At 40.3% G+C, this 22,094-nt stretch overlaps 1 protein-coding gene across 1 annotated transcript; it reads right to left on the bottom strand.

Annotated features, from left to right (window-relative positions):
• Positions 1-369: 369 nt before the first annotated feature.
• Cd164 (CD164 molecule) lies at positions 370-15,747 on the bottom strand. Its single transcript, XM_048353719.1, has 6 exons — positions 15,426-15,747; positions 12,391-12,477; positions 9,855-9,926; positions 8,193-8,228; positions 5,091-5,147; positions 370-2,869 (listed from the first exon to the last, which is right to left on the bottom strand). Exons 1-6 carry the CDS (start codon positions 15,607-15,609, stop codon positions 2,703-2,705), a joined length of 603 nt encoding a protein of 200 aa, XP_048209676.1. The 5' UTR covers positions 15,610-15,747; the 3' UTR covers positions 370-2,702.
• Between the last annotated feature and the right edge of the window lie 6,347 nt (positions 15,748-22,094).

Below are 22,094 nucleotides of genomic sequence, written 5' to 3'. Positions count from 1 at the left end.
TGAGTAACCTGCTCAGTGCAAGTCAAAATAATTTAATAGAAATATAACTTGACCACAAAACGGTCCAACCCACTTCACGTGCCATTATGTGGCATGGTGGTAGATGTCCTAATCAGAAACCCAATGTTACTTAACATGCTCTGATTTTAAGGCAAGAAATCACAACAAAAGCTCTCAGTAGTAACATGATAAAACTCTTAAAACTTGAGCAGGACTCTTCCTGACTTATACAAGCAACTGATATGTCACTCTATCCTCCATCATTTCTAAGGCTTTCTTCTCCTTCGTATCTTAGTTACTATTGACTGGTCAATAAGAACCATGGACTGACAAAATCCAACACATTTGAGTCAATAAAGAGAAGAACTGTTCAATAAACAGGTAGATTTATTTTAAATCAGTTTGGTACATGATACAGGTTGGTTTGCAGTTTTTAATGAACTAAAATAGAAATTCCTAAGTACAGCAGTATCTGCCTGTGCAACAAGTATCTGTAAGATAAAATAAGGTATTTGATAGAACTACATTTGCATGAACAAATCAGATGAAAAATCTGAAAACATTTCTATATACCTTCTGGATTAAAAAAAAACCCAAAAAAATGTTAATGGCTCAAGATACTACACTGGCAAAGTAAGGGGGAAAGAGTTGGGAAAGGCTGAGTTCTGTTGCAAGAGCTCATCTGTAGACTTGCAAAATCTAACTTTCCTACTGTTAGCACAGTGCTTAAAGTTACAGAATCTTCAAAACAAGTTACATTTTGACAAAATTTGCTACATGTGTTGACAATGTGTGGCAAGGAATTTATACCCAGGTAAATGACAATCATATCATTGTAGCTAATGCCTGCCACCTTGTGAAGAATGGAAATTCTATATATTCTCAAATGAATCTTACAGCACTTACTAAAAAACTAAGCCCTGGCACCATTATAAGTTGTGAGGTACCCAGAATATTACTAATGACAACACAAAACTGTGAGGTAAACCTACCATTCCCCAAAACCCTTTGAAATCAGAGATTTTAAACAATTAAGGCACTTGAAAACATTAGGTATATGTACAAATGTGCAAGTAAAACAAACTTTAGCTGCACCAGCAAGTGACAAAGAAACAGTAACGCTTCATTTTAAGAATCTTTAATACAATCAACCTAAATACAAGTTTATGAAATGAACCAAAGCCATTTGTAATTTCCAACTATAAAATAATGAAAACCAAGTGCTAAATTTACTTCCGGCTAAATAAACTAAAACAACTTTAATGACCTAGAAAAGCAAAAGCCCATTTCCAACTAAGTCTCTGACCTTATCCAATGTGTCAAAGGCAAAGGGAGAATTAGCCTTCTAAAACTAAAAACAAAAAAAAAATCCATACTTTGAAAGCCTTTCAAAGCTTATAAAAACAAAAATATGCATGATCAGACTATTGTGTTCCAAGAAACAAAGGGAAAAAAATCATTCTATTCACCCAGGGTGTTAAGAAGATCTCTAGTAATATGATCAAAAATCTTAAGATTTTAGGGTTCCATATTTTCTGTCTGAAAACTTGAAATGATTGTCACATTTTAAAAGCTAGTCATTGTTTTTAAAACTTATTTCCTTGCCTTGGGAAAGAAGTTACCTTCCAAGAACTGCTTCGAAGAAATTCTTTCAAAGTACAATAGTAGTAGGATACTTTTTAAGTACAAAGGAAAGATAACGAATTTTCTCCGTATTCTTTATGCGGCCCTAAGAAAAATATTGGAAAGTTCAATATATGGAAGGCTTTCAGCTTTTTGTAATTCCTTAGCTTAAGTTTCTCAGCTCTGAAAATAAAGTAGGTATACTTTGGATTAATATGGGTAAAAGCATGATAGCTAAAAGCAGGTTTATTACTGCTCCTATCAATCACTACATCCTCAGAACAATCTTGACCTTCCTTAATGTTGAAGAACAAATCGTACATGATTTTCCATCACAGCTCACCTTTTGGTCTGTCTTGTAAGGCACTCGCTGTTCTTTGTCTCCTCAATGGTAGAAGATGCTCTGCAGCATGAACCATAACCTGCTTTACAATGGTGGTTTTCACCTTTCCATTTAACCTTTCCATTCATTTCTTTAGATCTGGAATGTAATTCCCTGCGTGGCATCTTATTTCTAATGTAGAAAAAAATAACTTACAAAGCACAACATTTTACTCTAAGAATACAGTTTAGTACTAAATTAATAAATTTATTATGCTTTTGAAATGATAGCCAAAAATCCACCTACACTGCTGCTCATTTGGCACACCCTTTTCGATTCTGGTCACTAAACTACCTCTTAAATTGAATTTTAAAAAAATGAACTTTTCAGGCCTTCAGGTGACTAAATTTAAACTGCCAACAGTCAGGAGGCTGTTTGCACAGGACGTTTTCCGTCACTTAGCGAAGTGACATTTGGCATGTAAAGAAACATAACCCCACAGAAGCAGCCACATCAAATTAAAAAAACCACAGCCACAAGGATTCATGCAGAATATTTTAAATATTCCTGTTCGGCACAATGATTTAACTGACTTTTCTTCAAAGATAATGCTTCAAAATATCCTATATGCATCCTTTGGAAATTTAAAGATCCCAGAATAACATCTTCTGTGTGGGACTTTCTCGAAAGGCAATTATTTTGGTTTCAGTGAATTACATGAATGAATTGCCAGTTCTTATTAATTTACTGGGTCTGCTTACAGAGTGTGGTAATTTCGTTCTTTAGATTTGCAGAATTTATAGAGAAAGAAAATTACAGCCTGCACGCCCAAGACAAGAACAATTCCTCCAATGAAACTGGCTGCATCAAAGGTAGACTTCCGAGGAGGTTGTGAGGTCGGAGTCAAAGTGGTATTGGATGCACCTAATGGGATGAAAGAAATAACAATCCTTAGTTAACTCTCATGATTCTCCACCAGTTTCAAAACACACCTGAACATCAGTTTTGCCATATTACAAATTATTTCCTATTATGACTCCAGTTGAGGAAAATAACCACTTATAGCTCTAGTCTTCAACTCATTCAGGATTATGAAGTGGTCAATGTTACTATAATGCTGTGACATGAAAACAAAAGGATTTTTTTTTCTGGCATATAAATTGTGACATAGGAATTTATAAAGAACTTTCAAACACATAATAATTTTGATAGACAACCTTTGGTTAATTCTTAAATTATTAATATTTATGATAATTGTTGGCCATCGGGTTTTACTAGATCTTAACATATAAAGAAAAATTCACTTGTAATTTTTCAAGTTACAAAAATACCCTTAAGAGCCCAAAATTCATTATTTCAACAAGAAAAAGAACTCATAATTAAAAACACCTTAAGTAGTCTGGTAATTTTTCACTGTGAGAAAGTATTACCAAATCATAAGGAAAAAGGATACAAAAATTAGAATTTCTTTCTAGGTAGTAAAAGCATTTCAAGAACAAAAAGATTATAAGAAAGCAGAGTCTATGGTATTCAGAATCCCAGCCACTCTAGAATTGGAAGCAGAAGAATTGTAATTTGAGGTGAAATTTGAGGCTAGTGCAGTAGATTTAGGGAGACACTATGTCAAAATGAAATACAAAGCTGGGCACTGGTGGCTCACACCTGTAATCCCAGCAACTCAGAAGGCTAAGATCTGAGGATCACAGTTCAAAGCCAACCTAGGCAGAGAATAGGAAGAACAGGCATGTTCAGGTGGTAGAGCACCAGCATTGAGTGAAAAAATCAAACCGGAGCTCAAGACCTGAAAGTCAAGCCCTGTACCAGCACCAAAAAAAGTAACAACAACCACCCCACAAAATACAAAAACAAAAAGGGCCGAGGGCCTGGTTCAAGTGCTAGAGTATTTGCTTTGCACGTAGGTTCACTACTCATGGAACAAGAAAAAGCACCCATTTTAACAGAGTACTTCACTTTTAAAATCTATCTTTTTTTTTTCTTTTAGCCAGTCCTGGAGCTTAAACTGAGGGTGGTCTGGGTGAGCACTGTCCCCACGATTTTTTACTCAGGCTGGCGCATGAGCCCTAACTCAACTTCGGGTTTTTTGGTGGTTAAATGGAGGTAAGAATTTCACCAACTTTTCTGCCCCAGGGGCTTCAAACCTTGACCCCTAGATCTCAACCTCCTGAGTAGCTAACATTTCAGGTGACTGACACAGAGCCAATTTCAATTTTTTTAATAGTAAAATAGTAAGTAAATAATAGTCTAGTTGGTTCTATGGCTGACCAGCTTCAAAATTTGTTATAACTAGGGGTATTGCTCAAATGTAGAGTACTTGCCTAACATGGCTAAAGTACCGAGTTCAATTTCCCAACACCAAAAAAGCAAATGAAACCCAACTAAAAAAAAAAAAAAAAAAATCACAAAAATTTTGTACTCCCTTTTAAGACAATTAAGGGCTGGGAATATGGCCTAGTGGCAAGAGTGCTTGCCTCCTATACATGAAGCCCTAGGTTCAATTCCTTAGCACCAAATATACAGAAAACGGCCAGAAGTGGTACTGTGGCTCAAGTGGCAGAGTGCTATCCTTGAGCAAAAGGAAGCCAGGGACAGTGCTCAGGCTCTGAGTTCAAGGCCCAGGACTGGCCAAAAAAAGAGAAGACAATTAAATGGCCTTACTGGAACTAAAAAGGTATATAAAACAAGTACACAAATACAGGAATTACAAACCATAAAAAGACTCTTCAGCATCAAAATATTTGAAGGAACAGATAAAAAAAAAATAGGGTACACATGGTAACCTTTTAGGCTTCTCTTAGTACAAATGATACTATTATCATCACCTAAATTGTGATGGCCTATCGTATAGCACACAACCAGGCCCTCAGGTAATTGGTAGTTTCAAATCAATTTTATATGTAAGTTAGTTGTACTATAAACAGGTTTTAGGAAAATATTATTTCTTAACTGTAAACTGTCAGCTCAAATATGATTATGCACTAAAAAAAGATTCTCAGTAGTACTAATACTGCTTTAACAGCTTGCTATTATTTTGGTCTTTTAGAAAATGAATTTTAGTGCTTGAAGTAGTAAAAGTAACAATGTACAAACTTTCTACATCACTACTAGTTTAAAGAACTTCAATTACCTGATGTGACAACTGTTGTGGAAGCTGTAGATGGGGAAGGCGGAGTTGTGGTTTTAGCTGGAATGGAAACAAAATGTATTTAAAAACCTTGTCTCTAACTTGCCAGTTATCTAATATCTACTTTTAAAAAAACATTGTTACTAACTTCAACATACCTCCAATTTTTTTTTAAACTAGGAGCCAAATTTCAGCTATTGGTTCACTGACATAGCCAATACTACTAAGGATTCATGTACATTTTTAAACATCAGTATCTTTGTATACACTAAGTACAAAAAAATCAACACATCCATTTGAATAAACTTGAAAAGACACATGAGAAGGACAAGAATACTGAGAGGGAATTTTAAGTTTCTTATAAACTTGCTTCCAAAAAAAAACCCCGAAACTATTAAAACTCATGGTGTTAAGGAAGAAAACACAACTTATTTTTTGTTATGTAGGCACTTCAGGATTAGCAAATTTTTCATAGGGATAGGCAACAAATTTTTTAATCTGCACTGTGTAATGCCAACAACATAGAAAGGAATGAACATGCGTCACCTCATACCAGTAACAGAAAGGAAAGACCTCTGGCTCCGTTTGCTAGAGCATTAGTTTCTGACTGGAAAGGTAGGGTGGTAAGGGACTACACATATTACTGGTGGCTAGGAGTTCCCTCCAATGTCCAGGGCACAATTAGACTTCAGAGCTGAGGCCTGTAGCTTTACTATCAGGATTTGATTGCTATGGTAGGGAGCTCTCTTCTTGGGGAAAAGATAGTTCAGAATCTCATTCCATGGGGCAATTCTATGAAAAATGTATGCTGCTATCCAGTCTTTGCACTATTTAGAAGAAACTGACAGCTGAAGAGAATTTGGCAAAAAATGTTCACTTTGGTATAAAGTATATAAGCAGAATGAATGGCATTTTGTAAGGCTTATAAATAACTGAACTCTTCTTGGTACCAACATTCTACTGTTTGACACAGAAGAGAGAAATCTCATTGTGTACATATATTGAAACACCACATTGTATTTCAAAATTGTGTACTAGTATATGTCAATTAAAAAGTCAACAGGCATTAACGTACTCTCCTGAAAGCTCTGGCTAACTTTTCATGTGCCAGTACTAAGGCTGGACTCAGGACCTTGAGCTTTGTTGCTTATAGCTCTACCACTTGAACCACCCCTTGAGCTCCACTGGTCAGACTTCTCATTAAGATGGACACAAGAAAAATCAAAGATGATTGCTAATAATATTAATTCATACATGTGTGTAGCTTTCCCATCTTGTTTGGAGCAGTGTTATAAACACCATACTACTTTTTGTAAGAGTCTCACAAACTTTCATGCCTGGGCTGGCTTCAAAACACAATTCTCAGATCTCAACCTCCTGAGCAGCTAGGGTTACAGGCGTGAGCCACTGGTACCTGGCTCAGAAGGTATAATCATTTTAAGGCTCATTATTCCTTCAGGGATTGTGTTGTTTGTCAGTATCTCCAGTCCAACACACAACAACAAACGTGCAGCTGTCATTGAGCATTTCTCAGGACATTAAGTTCTGCTAAATGAAAGGCCAAGACTTGCCTGCAGAAAATGTATCAACTGACAAGTACTTCCTAGTTGACAAACAAATCTCTGTTCATAGCATATGTACACTGACTCAGAACAAGAAATAAAGACTGTTAAGGAAACCATGCAGAAAATCTTGATTCATGTAGACAAGTGTGCAGTGGTTTTAATTCAAATAGCCTTTCCCAAGGACAAATAGTATAACTATCGAACAATGGAATGACCACATTATGGCATAAACATACTAAAGATTGTCCTAAGCCTATTTTTATATTTTCATGAAAAGAATATATAATAGATCAATAGATGTAGTCTCTAAATGTAAGTTCATATCTTCATGTTAGCTACACTGGAGGTAGAGGTAAGAAGACCAGCCCTGGGTAAAAACAAAACAAAACACAAGATCCCATTTGAAAGAAAAAAAAACTGTCACGAAAAGGGTTGGAGTCTGATCATAAGACCTACATGTTTAAAATCCTTCGGGATAACACCTAAGTCTAGCAGCAGAGCATACAAACGATGCCTCCCAACTGTGCTTGTGACCTGTGACTGTGCAGCTCACTCCTTGTACGGGACACATAACCTCACTCATTGTGCTCCACATCTCCTCAAGTGCTGACCAGCCTGCTCCATCTGGGAAGCTCTTCTCACAGTTTACCAGTGTTATTTCTGTTAGTATCACCAAGTTGTCATCACATCTGCTGTACTGTCCAACACATTTTCTATAAATTCCACTAAACATCATGCTCACCGACTTCATCATTGCTATGAGACCGAAATGCTGCGTACTTTTCCCCTATATCCTCAACATTTACTCTAGTACTTGTCCCAGAAGAGATGCATTTAGTATATGTAAAATTTAAGTATCTACTTTTCCTACTGAATTAGTAGATTGAGGGTGTGGTAGAAAATTTTCTAACTCTTGATGGAAATGATAGTATTCAATACTGAACCTTAACTAATGACCGGTGGCCCAAAAGGTCTCTCAATCACGCTCTCAAAGCTAAAAAATACCCTCTAAGGTATTCACTTATATGTGTGATGAATGACCTAACTGTTCAACCAATACCACAATGAGCAGCGTGGCACTATCATCTTTATTATATTTTTTTGTACAAGTCCTGGGGCTGGAACTCAGGGTCTGGACACTGTCCCAGAGCTTTTTTGCTCAGGGCTGGCATACCATCAGTTGAGCCATAGCTCTACTTCTAACTGGAAGAATCTCAGACTTTCTTGACAGGATGGCTCCAAACTGCAATCCACAGATCTCAGCCTCCTGAATAAGCTACCAGTGAGTCATCAGTACCTGGCATTGCTACCATCTTATAGGAAATCAGAAGAAATACAAAAGTGGATTACTGTATCATCTAATTTCACAAAAATGAAATACACTTACTTAGGTATACACACAGAAAAAGAACAGAAGAAATTAATAGCTGAAAACATTTTGGTGTACTTAACTAAGGTCTTTCAAATCTTTTAGGAATTATTCAACACAAGAGCTTAACAATCCTGAAAAACAGGAAGAAGAGTCAGTGAACTTACTTACCTGTAGCATTGGTTGGTGTTGGAGTAACAGTAGGCACTATTAAAAAAAGATATACACTAATAAGTCTAAAATATCACAAACTACAAAACTAATTCCCAATCTATAAGCATAAGACCACTACTTTCACAATTTTTACAACATTAATGCTAGCCTTTGGAAGAGATAGTTGCCCCTACCGAATAGAAGTATCCCTTTCTTTAGAAATAGAGCCATTGGTTTTTAGTGATACTTACCTTTCCCCAGGAAACATGTTTTAGCTTCCCTTGCAGCAAAGTAGCCAGGTGTACTTCCTACCAAACAAACTTAAGGAAGACAGGGCCTCCCATTTTCCCTTCTGGCTAGTAAGAAAAACCAACTTGAAAGTTGGAACATGCATAAGCATCCATCTTGGACAATTATGATCAGGGTCATTTTGGGAAGGTAAATGAAAACCAAAGAGGAACCTAGGTTATAGATGTTTGTACAGCCCTCTAATTCTGCTATAGACCAGATTTCTTTTACATGAGAGCTGTCCTCTGTGTAAGCCATAACTGGACATTGTTGTCTTTCATAGCTAAACCTATTTCTAATGAGTATAATAATAAATATACAGCATCATTTATTTCTTTAAATCAGCATTTTAAAAATGCTTTGGCGGGGCTGGGAATATGGCCTAATGGCAAGAGCGCTTGCCTCCTACACATGAAGCTCTCGGTTCGATTCCCCAGCACCACATATATGGAAAATGGCCAGAAGGGGCGCTATGGCTCAGATGGCAGAGTGCTAGCCTTGAGCGGGAAGAAGTCAGGGATGGTGCTCAGGCCCTGAGTCCAAGGCCCACCACCGGCCAAAAAAATAAATTAATTAATTAATTTTTAAAAAATGCTTTGGGTGAGGTATAAGCTCAAGTGATAAAGTGCTTGCCTAGAATGTGATTGCCAATCTGGTCTCCAAGTAACTTCATGAAATCCAAAGTGATCATTTTTAGTTTTCTAATACACATAAAATGGATATTTTAAATGTTTGTGGTATACATGTAAATGTACCACTTAAGCTATAGTATACATTCTACACAGGGCAATATTGATTTAATACTAAATAAAAATTCCTAGTTACAAAGTTTACATTGGAATGTGGATAGCCCAACCAAAGTTAAATAGGCAAAGGTAATCTTCAAAGCCCATGGACACGTCCCGCAAAAATGTTCTACTCTATTCAATTATTATCCATATGCAGAAATTAGGAGTTTAACTTTCCCATTAATTTATGTCATTAGAAAAATGGTCTGTTTCACTTAGATTTTAATGATATGTAAGCCAAAGTAATGGTCAAAGAATAGTCAAGTTTCTCAAATTGAAGTACAGCAGCCAAATACATGAAGTTTACTTAACCATAACAAACTATGCTGGATATTCAAATGTGACAATCATCGGTATTGTAACCCAGAATGTATCAGAATATGTCTAGACCAGAAAAATGCAAATAAAGACCAGTTTAAACTTCAGTGAAGTCCTACAAGTTTTTGTTTTAAGTTGGAGACTTAAAGTATGTACACTTACAGAATTTCACAGTATAGCTGACTCACTAAACCAAGTTTCAAACTATCCTTTTATCAATATGAATAAGCTATTCTTATCCAAACTCTTAACAAGGTTAGAAATTATAACAATGGTTCAAACTTACCAGAACAGAAGTCAGTCCTATTTCCTGTAGTACAATTAGTAACTTCTGAAGTATTTGAACAGTAGTTTTTATCTGTCATGGAAAAGAAAAAGATAAGCAGCATCAATTACTTATCTTCCATCCCCCCTTTTTTTGTGGTAGTAGTGGTGGTCTTTGTTCTAATAAGCTCCAAAACATTGCTAAATAAAAATAAAAATAAAAATAAAAATCAAGGGGCTGGGGATATGGCCTAGTGGCTAGAGTGCCTGCCTCGTATTCATGAGGCCCTGGGTTCAATTCCCCAGCACCACATATACAGAAAATGGCCAGAAGTGGCGCTGTGGCTCAAGTGGCAGAGTGCTAGCCTTGAGCAAAAAGAAGCCAGGGACAGTGCTCAGGCCCTGAGTCCAAGGCCCAGGACTGGCCAATCAATCAATCAATCAATCAATCAATAAATAAAGCCCCAACAAATACTTTAGAAGTCCACAGACCAACAAGTACTGTTATTTAAATACTGTTATGTTTTACCTATAGCTGGAGAGATAATTCAAAGATCCTCCAAATTTTATCCTTTTAAAATTCACATAAATAGCTCATACCTGTAATCCTACCTACTCAGGAGGCTAAGATCTGATTACTATGGTTCAAAGCCAGCCTGGGTAGAAAAGTATGAGACTCTTACCTCCAATTAAACACAAAACTGCCAGAAGTGGAGCTGTGGCTCAAGTGGTAAGGATCTAGGCTTGAGCTCAAAAGATCAGGGACACAGTTACACAATAAGGCAGTGAGTACATTTCTTATGCTATCTTACACCCTCATTATTATGGAACTATACCCCTTTTGCACAACACCTTGTCAATAAAATTTAATTAATAAAAATAAAAAGTAAAAAATAAATAAATAAAATAATTTTATAAAAAAGATCAGGGACAGTGCCCAGGACCAGAGTTCAAGCCCCAGGGCTGGCCAGAAACAAACCAAAATAAAGAACCATATTAATATACTAAGAATAAATCTGAGATACTTGGGCCTCAGAATTATAGTCTGACTTCTGTATAGTCAAAGAAGGCAGCCATCCAGAAATCTACAAATACAAAAGTGTAACGCAAGTGGTTATTCTCTTCTTTTCCCCCTTTGGTCCAAGACTGAGACTCAAACTTGGTGCCTGACACTTTGGTTCCCTGCCTAGTGCCACACCTCCAGCCCCTCAGGACTTTTAACAAAAGTCTTAGTAAACAGTAAGTGTCCAAGGCAGTAGTAGAACCTATGCTCTAGATTTCCCTGACTTAGATGTCTATACTTTCTAAAACAGCTTTCTTGGATAGAAAGACTTGGAACAAAAGTCTACTCCACCTAAGTAGCAGGATATGAACCCAGGGTTTATAGCTTATGGCTCTACTACTTGAGTCATACCCGTAGCAGCAAGTCTTAAAACTGAAAACTCAATCTCCAAAATTCATCTGGTATATACTGCCATGTATGGGAAAAAACACCCCTTAAATTCTATTCTATGACTTAAAATGCTAATTATATAATGAAAAATTGAGTTAACCCGTTAACATCCTAATTTTAAAGAGCTTTCTCAATTTCATGTAATTTCTAAAAATATTTAATTTTTACTGAATAAGGAAACTTAACATGTAAACTTTTTCTTTCTTTTTTGTTTTTTTGCCAGTCCTGTGAACTCAGGGCCTGTGCACTGTCCCTGACTTCCTTTTGCTCAATGCTAGCACTCTACTACTTGAGCCACAGTCCCAGCCCTGAACTTTTCTATATTAAACAAGATTGCTTTACTGATAAGAAAAAATACAACCACTATACACTGAGAACAGAATGATTTATGCTATAATCCCATGAATGATAAAAATCTTACCACATTTCAATGTACTTCCACCTAGCTCTTTACCCTTCATATGTTCACAAAGGTAACTATTTAAGACTTAACAAAAGCACAGAACTCAACTTCCTCCCTTCTTATGCCTCCCTCACATCTAAACATATAAAGTTGTAGATTATCTCTTGCACAACATTTGACTCTGTCTTCAGGAAGAAATCTGCAACTATTCACAGCTAATTCTAAAATTTTACTGTACCTTAAACCTAAGACCTGAAATGTCTCTTAATTATCAAGTCTAAGAAATCTAACATGGACCTGACGCTGGTGGCTCATGCCTGTAGTCCTAGCTACTCAGGAGGCTGAGATCTGAGGATCAGGAAAGTCAACAAGGGCAGGAAAAGTCCAAGAGATTCTTATCTCCAATTAACCACCAGAAAATCAGAAGTGGTGCTGTGGCTCAAGTAGTAGAGTGCTAGCCTTGAGCTGAAGAGTTCACGCCCCATGACCAACCGGGAAAAAAAAAAAAGGAGAAAATTCTAAAATAGGAGGAAGGAATATTTAAGCAATTGGCATTTTAAAATACCTCATTTACAAAATAAACAGCCTAAAGATTCTAAAATTTTCAAAATGTTCAAGAATAAACTATAGGTTTCTAAGAAGTTATAATGAACACTCTGTATTTGCAAAATTATAGCAGTATCACAATTCACAATCACTTACCTTTACATTCTATCCAAAAGCAGGTAGTATTAGCAATGCTAGTAGCATTAATACAGGAAACACAGCTGTTATGGTTTCCACAGGTTTCTAGGAAGAAAATGATGAATTAGTATCTCCCATGCACTTATTCTAGTTCTTTTCTTTGAACAATAAATATTACATAGGTATAGTAGCAGAAAAATGGTAAAACCTTTAAAGAAATGTCAATTATATGAAACCAAATAGTAAACTCAGTAAACAAGTTAGGGGGCTCATGAGTACTTTTCCCTCACAAAACATTTTATTGCTAGAATTGCTATTTTATACTTATAATTTTGGCTATAATAAAATTTCCACTGACAGAACAAGCAGCACATAGACAAAGCAATTCAGAAAGATTTATAAAATAATAATCTAGATATTCAATATATTAACAACAAATATATAGATGCTATCAGTGCAAAACCAGAGAGCTCCTGAAAGATGTTCAGTATCCTGATGTACCTATAAAACAATAGTTTTCTTAAGAATGCTACCCACCACACAATAGCACATTCATACACTTGAGGCATTTTAAAGTGTCCTTAAAAATTAAAAATAGGGGTGGAAATATGCCTTGGAGGTAGAGTCCTTGCCTAGCATGCATGAAGCCCTGGGTTCGAATCTCCAGGGGGCTGGGAATATGGCCTACTGGCAAGAGTGCTTGCCTCATTTATATGAAGCCCTGGGTTCAATTCCCCAGCACCATATATACAGAAAACGGCCAGAAGTGGCACTGTGGCTCAAGTGGCAGAATGCTAGCCTTGAGCAAAGAGAAGCCAGGGACAGTGCTCAGGCCCTGAGTCCAAGGCCCAGGACTGGCAAAAAAAAAGCCAAGTACTCATGCCTGTAATTCTAGGTTCTCAGGAGGCTGAGATACACACACACACACACAAAAAGGTTATGAGATCAATACTACATATATAAAAAAAACTACTTTCCTCCAAAACATGAATCACAGCATTTAAAAATTTTGTGCCAATGCTTGGGTTTGAACTCAGAGCCCAGGCACTGTCCCTGAGTTTAATTTTAAGCTCATGCATGGCCTGAGCTTTTTAGGCTCATGGCTTAGTGCTCTATCATTTGGAGCCCAGATTCACTTGGAGCTTTTTGGTGGTTAATTGGAGGAGTCTCACCTACTTTCCTGATCCAGCTGGCTTGTAACTACAATCCTCAGATCTCAGCCTCCTGGATAGCTAAGATCACAAGCCTGAACCCCTGGTGCCCAGCAGGAATTTATATACAGAGGGGTTAGTCACATAAGGATTTTTTTTTACAGTAATGAAAATTACAGGTTAAATTCTAACTCTGATGCTACTGATCTAAAAACAATTTCCCAGACTCAAGATTCATTCGGTAAAAATTGGCCTTAATGATTCACCCTTCACAGGGTTCCTACAACTAGAAGCCACATTTAAAGGGCAACACTCATATACACATAATTTGACAAGTTAGGAAGAAGTTTACTGTTTTCTAAGTCAAATGGTCCAGAAACAACTCAAAAGATGTCAATTACAATTGCACGTCGGCACAAAGAAACATAAAAATCTGGCTCTATTCATTTTCATAGAAATTCCATGTAACAGTCTCATTTGCTTTCCTCTTGCCTAAAAAATTAATTCTATAAAAGCATCCAACCCTTTATTGAAAACGCGTTCACAAAATAGTTCTTCAGAATTTATGCCAGCTACTTAAACTCTTTTATGGTTGAAGACAGGTGTAGCTCAGTGAAATGCTATTTGCAGTCAACTGAACTTGCAATGTTTTCCGGGTCATCTCATTTATGATTTCAAAGAAAAGAAGTTATCGCTTCTACCTGCATTTCAGTTACACAAAAGCAGTGAACTTGGTATTTCCAAGCTTCTCTTAAAAACATAAAACCACACTCTGTAATTCTAAGAGGAAGCTGCTAAATAAAGACAAAAATAAACTGCTCTGTCATTCTAAACAGTCTTAGAAGTTGCCAGTATTATACTGTAACTTACTTTCCGTATTTAAAACTCTACCCTCACATCTTGCAGGATCTATTAAGTCTGTCACGTATTTTCAGCAGCTAAAAAAATGTCCTAGTCTAGTAAGTTTTCACCTAATTGTCTCTAATTAGCGGCCCTCTCTTTCCTGCAGTCACAAACGTCAATTTGAGCTTCACTTCTGCTGCAGATGCCTCATCTGACCATACTCAACAGCAGACCTGAAGATGCTCATCGATTGGGTTTTTAGAAAATCGACAGCTCGGGGTTCCACCGCTTCAACTCCACAACCACCAGTCCTATTGTCCTGGAGTTTCTTCATCCACTTCCTAGGTTTCGCCACCCATCCTCCAGTCTCCCCCCGAGTACTCCAGGCAAAACTGGTGCTAAGCACTAAATCCTGGCAAAGACTCGTGTCTTCCTTTCGCTCTCCACGTGTAGTTTTCGCTAATCGCTCGCTCAAACCTTAAAAGATGGTCTCTCTACCTGTCGGCAAAGCCGAGGTGATGAAATTTCCGGCGACTTCATTTCTTAGGGCCCTCTCCGGGGACCCGAGCGCCCGTCTACGTTGTTAAGTTTCTGTTTCTCCGGGGCTAACTTCCGGAGGAGCACCCCGCGGGAGAGGCCGGGGGGCGCACCAGCCACCCGCTCCGGGGAGAAAGACAAGAAGTCGGCCGTCCCCGCCGACTTGGGAGGCGCGGCGCCGCGCCCCAGCGCGAAGGCTCGGCTGCCACCGCGGAAGGAAGCCACGTCCCCGCTGCCCAGCCCGCCCGCGGCGAGGCCGGGCAGGACCAGGGCTCCGCGGCCGCACCCCTGCGTGCGCCGCCCGGGGGATCGGGGGAGCGCGCGGCGGCGGCATGGCACGGCTGGGCCCCCGGCTCCCGCCAGCCCCTCGGGGCCCGCTCGGCCACCGCGCCCGGACGCCGCCGGGCTCGGGACGGGCCGCCATGTTGCCGGAGTCACCTCCCGCCCCGGCCCCCCAGCACCCCAAAAAGTGCGACTCGCCGGAGCGGACGAGCGCGGGAAGCCCGTTGGGCCGGCGCCCACCTGGTGCTGGGACGGTGGTGGGGTGCGAGGGCGTCGGCACCGGCGTGGGGACTGTCTTGGTGGGCGCTAGAGTCGAGGGTTCAGTCACATTGGGGGTCACGGTGGAGTTCGCCTCCACCGAGAGCGCGCAGAAGGCAACCAGGCAGGTGGCGGCCCAGAAGAGCAGGCGAGCGAGCCCCGACATCGTGTCCTCCGCGCTGGCGTCCCGGCGAAAGATGCGGCGCACCACAGCTCCGACGGTTCTTCAGTCTGCCCCTCCGTCCCCTGCAGCGCCACCGTCCGGACTCCGCTCCCCGGCGGGAGCGCGCAAAGATCACGTGACGGGTTCCGGACCGCGACAGAAGGGCGGGGCGCGGCGCCGAGGGGGCGGGGCTAGGGCGCGACCCATTGGAATCCTCCGGGGGGGGATAAGCGAGCTTGATGGCCAGAGGGAACCTTAAGGGTGACTGGATCGCTAGAAAGGTTCGGTCCGCTCTAGTGTTTCCTCTGATCTGGTACTACTCACTCGCGGTGCAACGCTTCCCTCACGCCTGCGGTAGGGAAGCCCCTCGCTCTGGTTTGAATGGTACGTCCCCCATGACGTTGCAAGCGCCGCCCACCCGAGCTCCCGGCACACCCCGCAGTCCTTCCGCGGCCTCACGTGACCTCGAGGGCCCGAGCGGGCCAGGCGGAAGTTGCGCCCCTGGCCACGAGTTAAGTTTGCTCGGCGTTTCCCTCTGCGCCCCGTCGGCGCGGTGCTGGACCATGGGCCCATTCCTAGACCGTCGGTTGTGCTGGAAGTAACTCTGGTGCGGGTCCCTCCCCGGCGTAAGGAAGGCACCAGGTGGTTGGAAGAGTTTCGGCTCCACCGGCTGGGGAGTGCGAGCGTCCGCAGCCCCGAAAGCAGTCTCCGGCGCCCCCCCTCCCCCCGCACGATCTGAGCCGCCCCGGGTCACTTTCCCAGCCTGACCCTCCCGAGTTACTGTTCCAGCTCCACGACGGAAGTGAGATTCAAAGGCGGTCACACACGCACACATGTGTATCACACTCTCACACACGCATCACAGGCGAGGAACTAGAACCTGGAAAGTAACCTGACCCAAACCCAGGATCGCCTTGGTCTCAGAATGGGATTTTTCAGGGCTTGGTCAGGCTCAGCTTCTGCTCAGGTTTTCAGTGTCCGTGAGCGCCATCTGATGCTCATTTGCACAAAACATTCGCAGGAGAGGCTGATACCGAGTGGTAAAAAAGACTTTAAAGCTGTATGTATCTATCAGCTATTTTATCATGAAAATTGGGTGATATATTTATCCTAATAACACGGATTTGATGGCTTTTGTGAGGTCTATGTTACTGTGCCACAAACAACGAAAAAGAACATCAGAAGTTTTTTTATTTTTTGGCTTAAGGGAGGAAACCTTTATGGAGGTAAGTGATCTAGAGGTACCCAAAACACCCAATAGGTGTGAGTTTTAGGACGCCTCTTTGCCAGACAGGTCCTTTAAATTTCTACCCATTGTTTGCAGCTTCTTGACATTTCACAGAAGGAGATGCAAGCTATGTCCCTTACTTAACACCTAACTGGAGAAGGTGAAGGGAGAAGAGCTTAACTGATTTACTTATTTGTTTTCAATATGTGGGGCTGGCTCTTTAACATACTTATACTATTAAGTATTCATTTCCCAGTTGCCTCATTTATTTATCCTACCCCAGCATCTCTAGAACTAGATCAAGAATGAGGTCCTAAGCCATTCTCACCAGTCCAGAAGGAATCTTTATTTTCAATTCTCAAAGGAGCAATGTTCTGTTTATTACCAGATTTCTCAGACTTGGCACTATTGATTAATACTGCTGATTAGTGGCAACTCTGGTCTTGACCCAGTAGTAGCCAGAAGCCCCCTGGGTTGGGACAACTAAAAGTTCCTCTCAACATTCCAAGAATCCTTTTATGGTAAAATCACTGCCAGTGAAGAACCATTGTCCTCTCAGCTTATTTCCTCTTAGATACTTTGCCTGCAATTAGCATCATTGATTGGTTGATTGTTGGAGCCACTTTTTTACCTATTTCTTCTCTTGAAAACAAGTCACAGTGCATGGCTCTTGTGAATCTAGCCATATAAGCTCCCTCTAAATTTTTAAACAGAAAAAAAATTGCTTTCCATAAATTCTTTCCCTTAAACAGAACAGCTCTCCAAACAGGAGCCTGTCTTATCAATTCCGTGAATAGTATCCAGTGGACATTTAGGAATCAAAAGTTAGGCTCTCTTACTAGATAGCAAAGAAGAGAAATCCTGTTACCTAGCTGATGTTAAAAGGAATTCATTATAAGAACATGTTAGTAAATCTTACATTCAGAGATGAGAAACCAAGTATGTATGCACCAATGGGAGCCTTGAGCTTAGGAGGAATTCCTGTCATATGGGCCTGGCTTGTGACTGCAGCGTATCAGGCCAGCTCTAGTCACCACAGCTAACCATTGCATTGCCTGCTATTCTTGTTGCATTTCTTGGAGACAGTAGTTGATGAGCCTTGACCTACTCAGTCCCTACTTCTCTCCTGAGAAGACTTCTCTTCAGGAAGTCTGCACAAGTGCTCTTTCAACTTTTAATTCTAACGGCATGTATCTTCTTTTGCATGAGGGTCTTGATGTTGTGATCTCACCTGCCTTGACCGCTCTTACAGCCCTTCTGGCACCTGGCCAACTCCTACTTCGTCCCACAGGTCTCTCAGCTAGGATGCCATTACCACTAGAAAGCCATCCCTAAAATCCCAAACAGCCCTCATTCCCACTGCTGGACCACAGGTGCTCTTGATGTGCTCTTCCACACCGTGCACTTGCCTGTAGTGAACTACATACCCCATTTTATCACAATTGTCGTTCTCATCATAAAAAAGGGACAGTGCTCACCAAATTGTTCTTTGCTCCAGACATGATGTCTGGCGTAGGTTTTTAAATTGGCTATAAAAAATGAGTAGCCAGATGCTAGTCACTAGACTATATAATCCTAGGTACTCAAGAGGATAGGATCAGGAGGATCCTGGGTTCAAGGCCTGCTCGGGGAGAAAAGTTTACGAGATTCTGTCTCCAAAATAACCAAGAAAGGCTGGGCTGGGGGTGTGATTCAAGTGATAGAATGCCAGTCAAGCAAGTAAGCCACAAGAGTTTTAAAGCCCTCAATTCAATCCTCAGTATTGATTGGGGGTGAGAGGAGGAAGAGTAAGAATATAAACCGGTCCATTTTGATCAGTTGTCCACTCTAGCTAAAAATAACTGTAGCTAAGAGCTACAGGATGGAGCAGCTACAAATAGTTCCCTGGACACTGCCCCTCTTGGGTATGGGACAGGGAGATTACTCAGAATGGGGTATGTGTGAGGTATGTATTGAATCCTTCTGCAGAGGATTGTCGCAGGGATGCAGGGTGATAGAATGCTTGCCTAAGATGTGCTTGGGGTTCAGTCCTCAGCACTGAAACAAAAAGATTGCAACCCAGTAAGAAGTAAAACTGAACTAAAGCTATTTCAGATTTCCAATAGTAAAAATGCACACAAAGTATTAGAGATTCCCTCAAATTAGGTTAGTGGATTGGAAGTCCCTATGGTGTTAGTGAAATTTATGTAACAGCGAGCATAACTTGAAACAATGGCAGTCTACTTGTCCATGGACTAGTTTTGCAGGGATACGTTTTTGAAGGGAAACCTATGCTGGGCATCCACTATGAGACACCTGCATTGTTAGAAATGATGCAGAATTAGAAATCATTAGAATTGCTGGCTGTCTCAGTCCTCAAAACACTACAGGTTGAACCAAGCCTTTGAATCATGCCTGTAACCCTACTACTCAAGAGGCTGAGATCTGAAGAGCACTGTTCAAAATCAGGCCCAGCAGACAAACCTGAGAGACTCTTTATCTCCAATTAGCCAGCCAAAAGCCAGAAGTACAGGTGTGGCTCAAGCAGGAGAGAGCCAGCCTTGAGGGGGAAAGCCAAGTGAGAGTGCAATTCCCCGAGCTGAAGTTTCATACCTTACTTCACTAGTGCAAATGAAGCCCTGCAGTAAATGATTATGTTGCTATTGATTTTACGAAATTCACTGCAGAGGCAATAGTTTAGTCATTTCTATTATATTTATGAATAAAAACAATGAAAGGTTAAGTGATTTGATCACTACAGGAAAGGTGATCCTAAAACAAATGTTTACCTAACAATATACAGAAAGCATAAAAGTATAAAAGCTTGTAGCATGCAATCCTGAGGTTGCTAGACAATCTAATCACTGACAGATAACTGGTACCATTGGCAGTTAAAGCTAACTCAGAGCCTGAGCACTGTCCCTGGCTTCTTTTTTGCTCAAGGCTAGCACTCTTAACACTTGAGCCACAGCGCCACTTCTGGCCATTTTCTATATATGTGGTGCTGAGGAATCGAATTCAGGGCTTCTTCTATACGAAGCCAGCACTTTACCACTAGGCCGTATTCCCAGGCCCTTGGTTTGCTTTTTGAGACAGAGGTTCCCTCAATTGTCTAGACTTCCCTAGAATTCTCTACATAGCCAAGGCTGGACTTGAACTTGTTCCCCAAATGCTGGGATTACAGGTGTGCACCAAAGTACTCATGCTTGGTACCAATCTTGCTTATTTACCTGACCTACTGTAGCTATAGCATTTGAACTTGACTTTGCCATGTCAGTGATCAGGGCAAGGGTTCTCACATAATGGACATTTTGTATATATTATTAACGTGTTTATTTTCCCTATTTCTAGACTAAGAAAAATCTGAATCCTTTCTGTTTATAGTAAGTCTTCTGATTTGGTTGTTTTTTTGAGGGGTGGGGTTAAGGGTTTGAGTGCCTTCTAGCAATGTTTCTTCAAACTAAACTACATGGTTCAACATACAGTTTTAACAGAAGTATTGTTGGTTACCCTCTAAATGATGTGCATAAGAACAAATGTGCCTCTAGACTTTTTCATTACAATTTCTATAGCTCAGTAATGGAAGGGGGAATATGATTGAAGTACATTGTATATGTATAAAAACGTCTTGTTGGCACCTCTGCAAATGTATACAAAATCTATGCATACATAAGCAAATATTTGTTTCAATTTAAAACCTAAATTTTAAAAAACGAATCAAGAGCAGCATTGGGGCTCAGAATGTGGCTTAAGGGTAGAGTGTTTGTCTAGCATGCATGCAACCCTGGGTTTGACTCCTCAGCACCACATATATAGAAAACGGCCAGAAGTGGTACTGTGGCTCAAGTGTTAGAGTGCTAGCCTTGGGAAGAAAGATGGTCAAGGCCAGTTCCCAGGTCCTGAGTTCAAGCTCCAGGATTGGCAAAAAAAAAAAAAAAAAAAAAAAAAAAAGAAAGAAAAAGGAGGGAAAAAGGCAGCATTGCACATTCAAATGTGACGTAGACCTAATTTTAACCCATTGGAACATACAGCCTACTAACTGCCTTGGATCATGACCATCCATTTATTTTTAAAGAAACAAAATGCATGGTACCGGGCTGGGAATATGGCCTAGTGGCAAGAGCGCTTGCCTCATATACATGAAGCCCTGGGTTTGATTCCCTAGCACCACATATATAGAAAACTGCCAGAAGTGGCGCTGTGGCTCAAGTGGCAGAGTGCTAGCCTTGAGCAAAAAGAAGCCAGGAACAGAGAGCTCAGGCCCTGAGTCCAAGCCCCAGGACTGGCAAAAAAAAAAAAAAAAAAAAAAAAGATGGCTAATTCCAGCTATTCAGGGAAGAGGCTGTGTAAATAGTAGCAGGCAGTATAAAATGGATCATGGATCAAGGCCAGTGCAACCAATAAGCCAGGTCTGGTGCTGCCTGCCTTAAACAAAGAAAAACAAAACAAAACAAAAAAATGCATGGTACCTTGTAAAAGTAAATGATTTGTAGGGGGAAAAATTCTGGCCTCTGTAGGTGGAAAGTTAGTACACCGGGACCATGGACTTGTATCCTTAAAAAGATAAACTGAATGCTACCTTTACATTGTTACATGGCCAGATAAAGTGATCTGGACTCAGTTTCCTTCACACATGCAAATATCTCATTTCTTTCAGTATCAGAAAAAATGGGTAAGGCTGTTCCCATAGATTCATCACCAATAAGAATTGCTCCTCTGCAGTGAACTGTGAGACCAATGCTAGTAACGTGCTTTAACCATGATCCCTGCAAAGCATGTTTGATTTGATTGCTTCATTAGTTAATGAGTCTTGGTGGCTGGCCCCACTCCCTCTTATTTCAGATGTCCCCAGTATGACCTAATGACTGGCCAAAGGCTCAGAGAGAGAGTCGAGAAGCTTCATAGAAGAGACAGAATTCAGCTGGCTGTGATGGTACATACCTATAAGACCAGCACTCAAAAGGTTAAATCAGAAAGACTGTAAGATTAAGGCCAGCCTGGCCTACAAAAAAATAATAGTAATTCTGAGTTCTTTTATTCCCTGAATCTAAGAAGAGTAGTTGGCTCTGCTGTTTATGTATGACATGTATTCATAGACATATTATATATATATATATATATATATGATTCTAACTATGGCACTGTTTAGGGGAATGAGGGCGAGAGGAGAGCAATAAAGAAAGGTGGGGTATAAAAAACTTCTAAATACATTGCAACTGCATATAAAGATGGCATAAAGAGCCTTAACAAAACTTTTCATCAGTAGGGTGTTGAGAGGGTA

Source organism: Perognathus longimembris, chromosome 9 (genome assembly GCF_023159225.1).
Source record: "Perognathus longimembris pacificus isolate PPM17 chromosome 9, ASM2315922v1, whole genome shotgun sequence".
NCBI lineage: Eukaryota > Metazoa > Chordata > Mammalia > Rodentia > Heteromyidae > Perognathus > Perognathus longimembris.
Note: the sequence above shows the minus strand (reverse complement) of the source record. Positions and strands in the feature narration are given on the sequence as shown.

Excerpts from the sequence above, each read along its gene's own strand:
- Cd164 (XM_048353719.1), bottom strand. The coding sequence starts at position 15,609 with ATGTCGGGGCTCGCTCGCCTGCTCTTCTGGGCCGCCACCTGCCTGGTT. Across the intron at positions 9,927-12,390 it reads CTTTTGGATAGAATGTAAAG|ATAAAAACTACTGTTCAAAT; the intron begins GTAAGTGATTGT and ends TTTCCATGACAG. Across the intron at positions 8,229-9,854 it reads TAGGACTGACTTCTGTTCTG|TGCCTACTGTTACTCCAACA; the intron begins GTAAGTTTGAAC and ends TTTTTTTAATAG.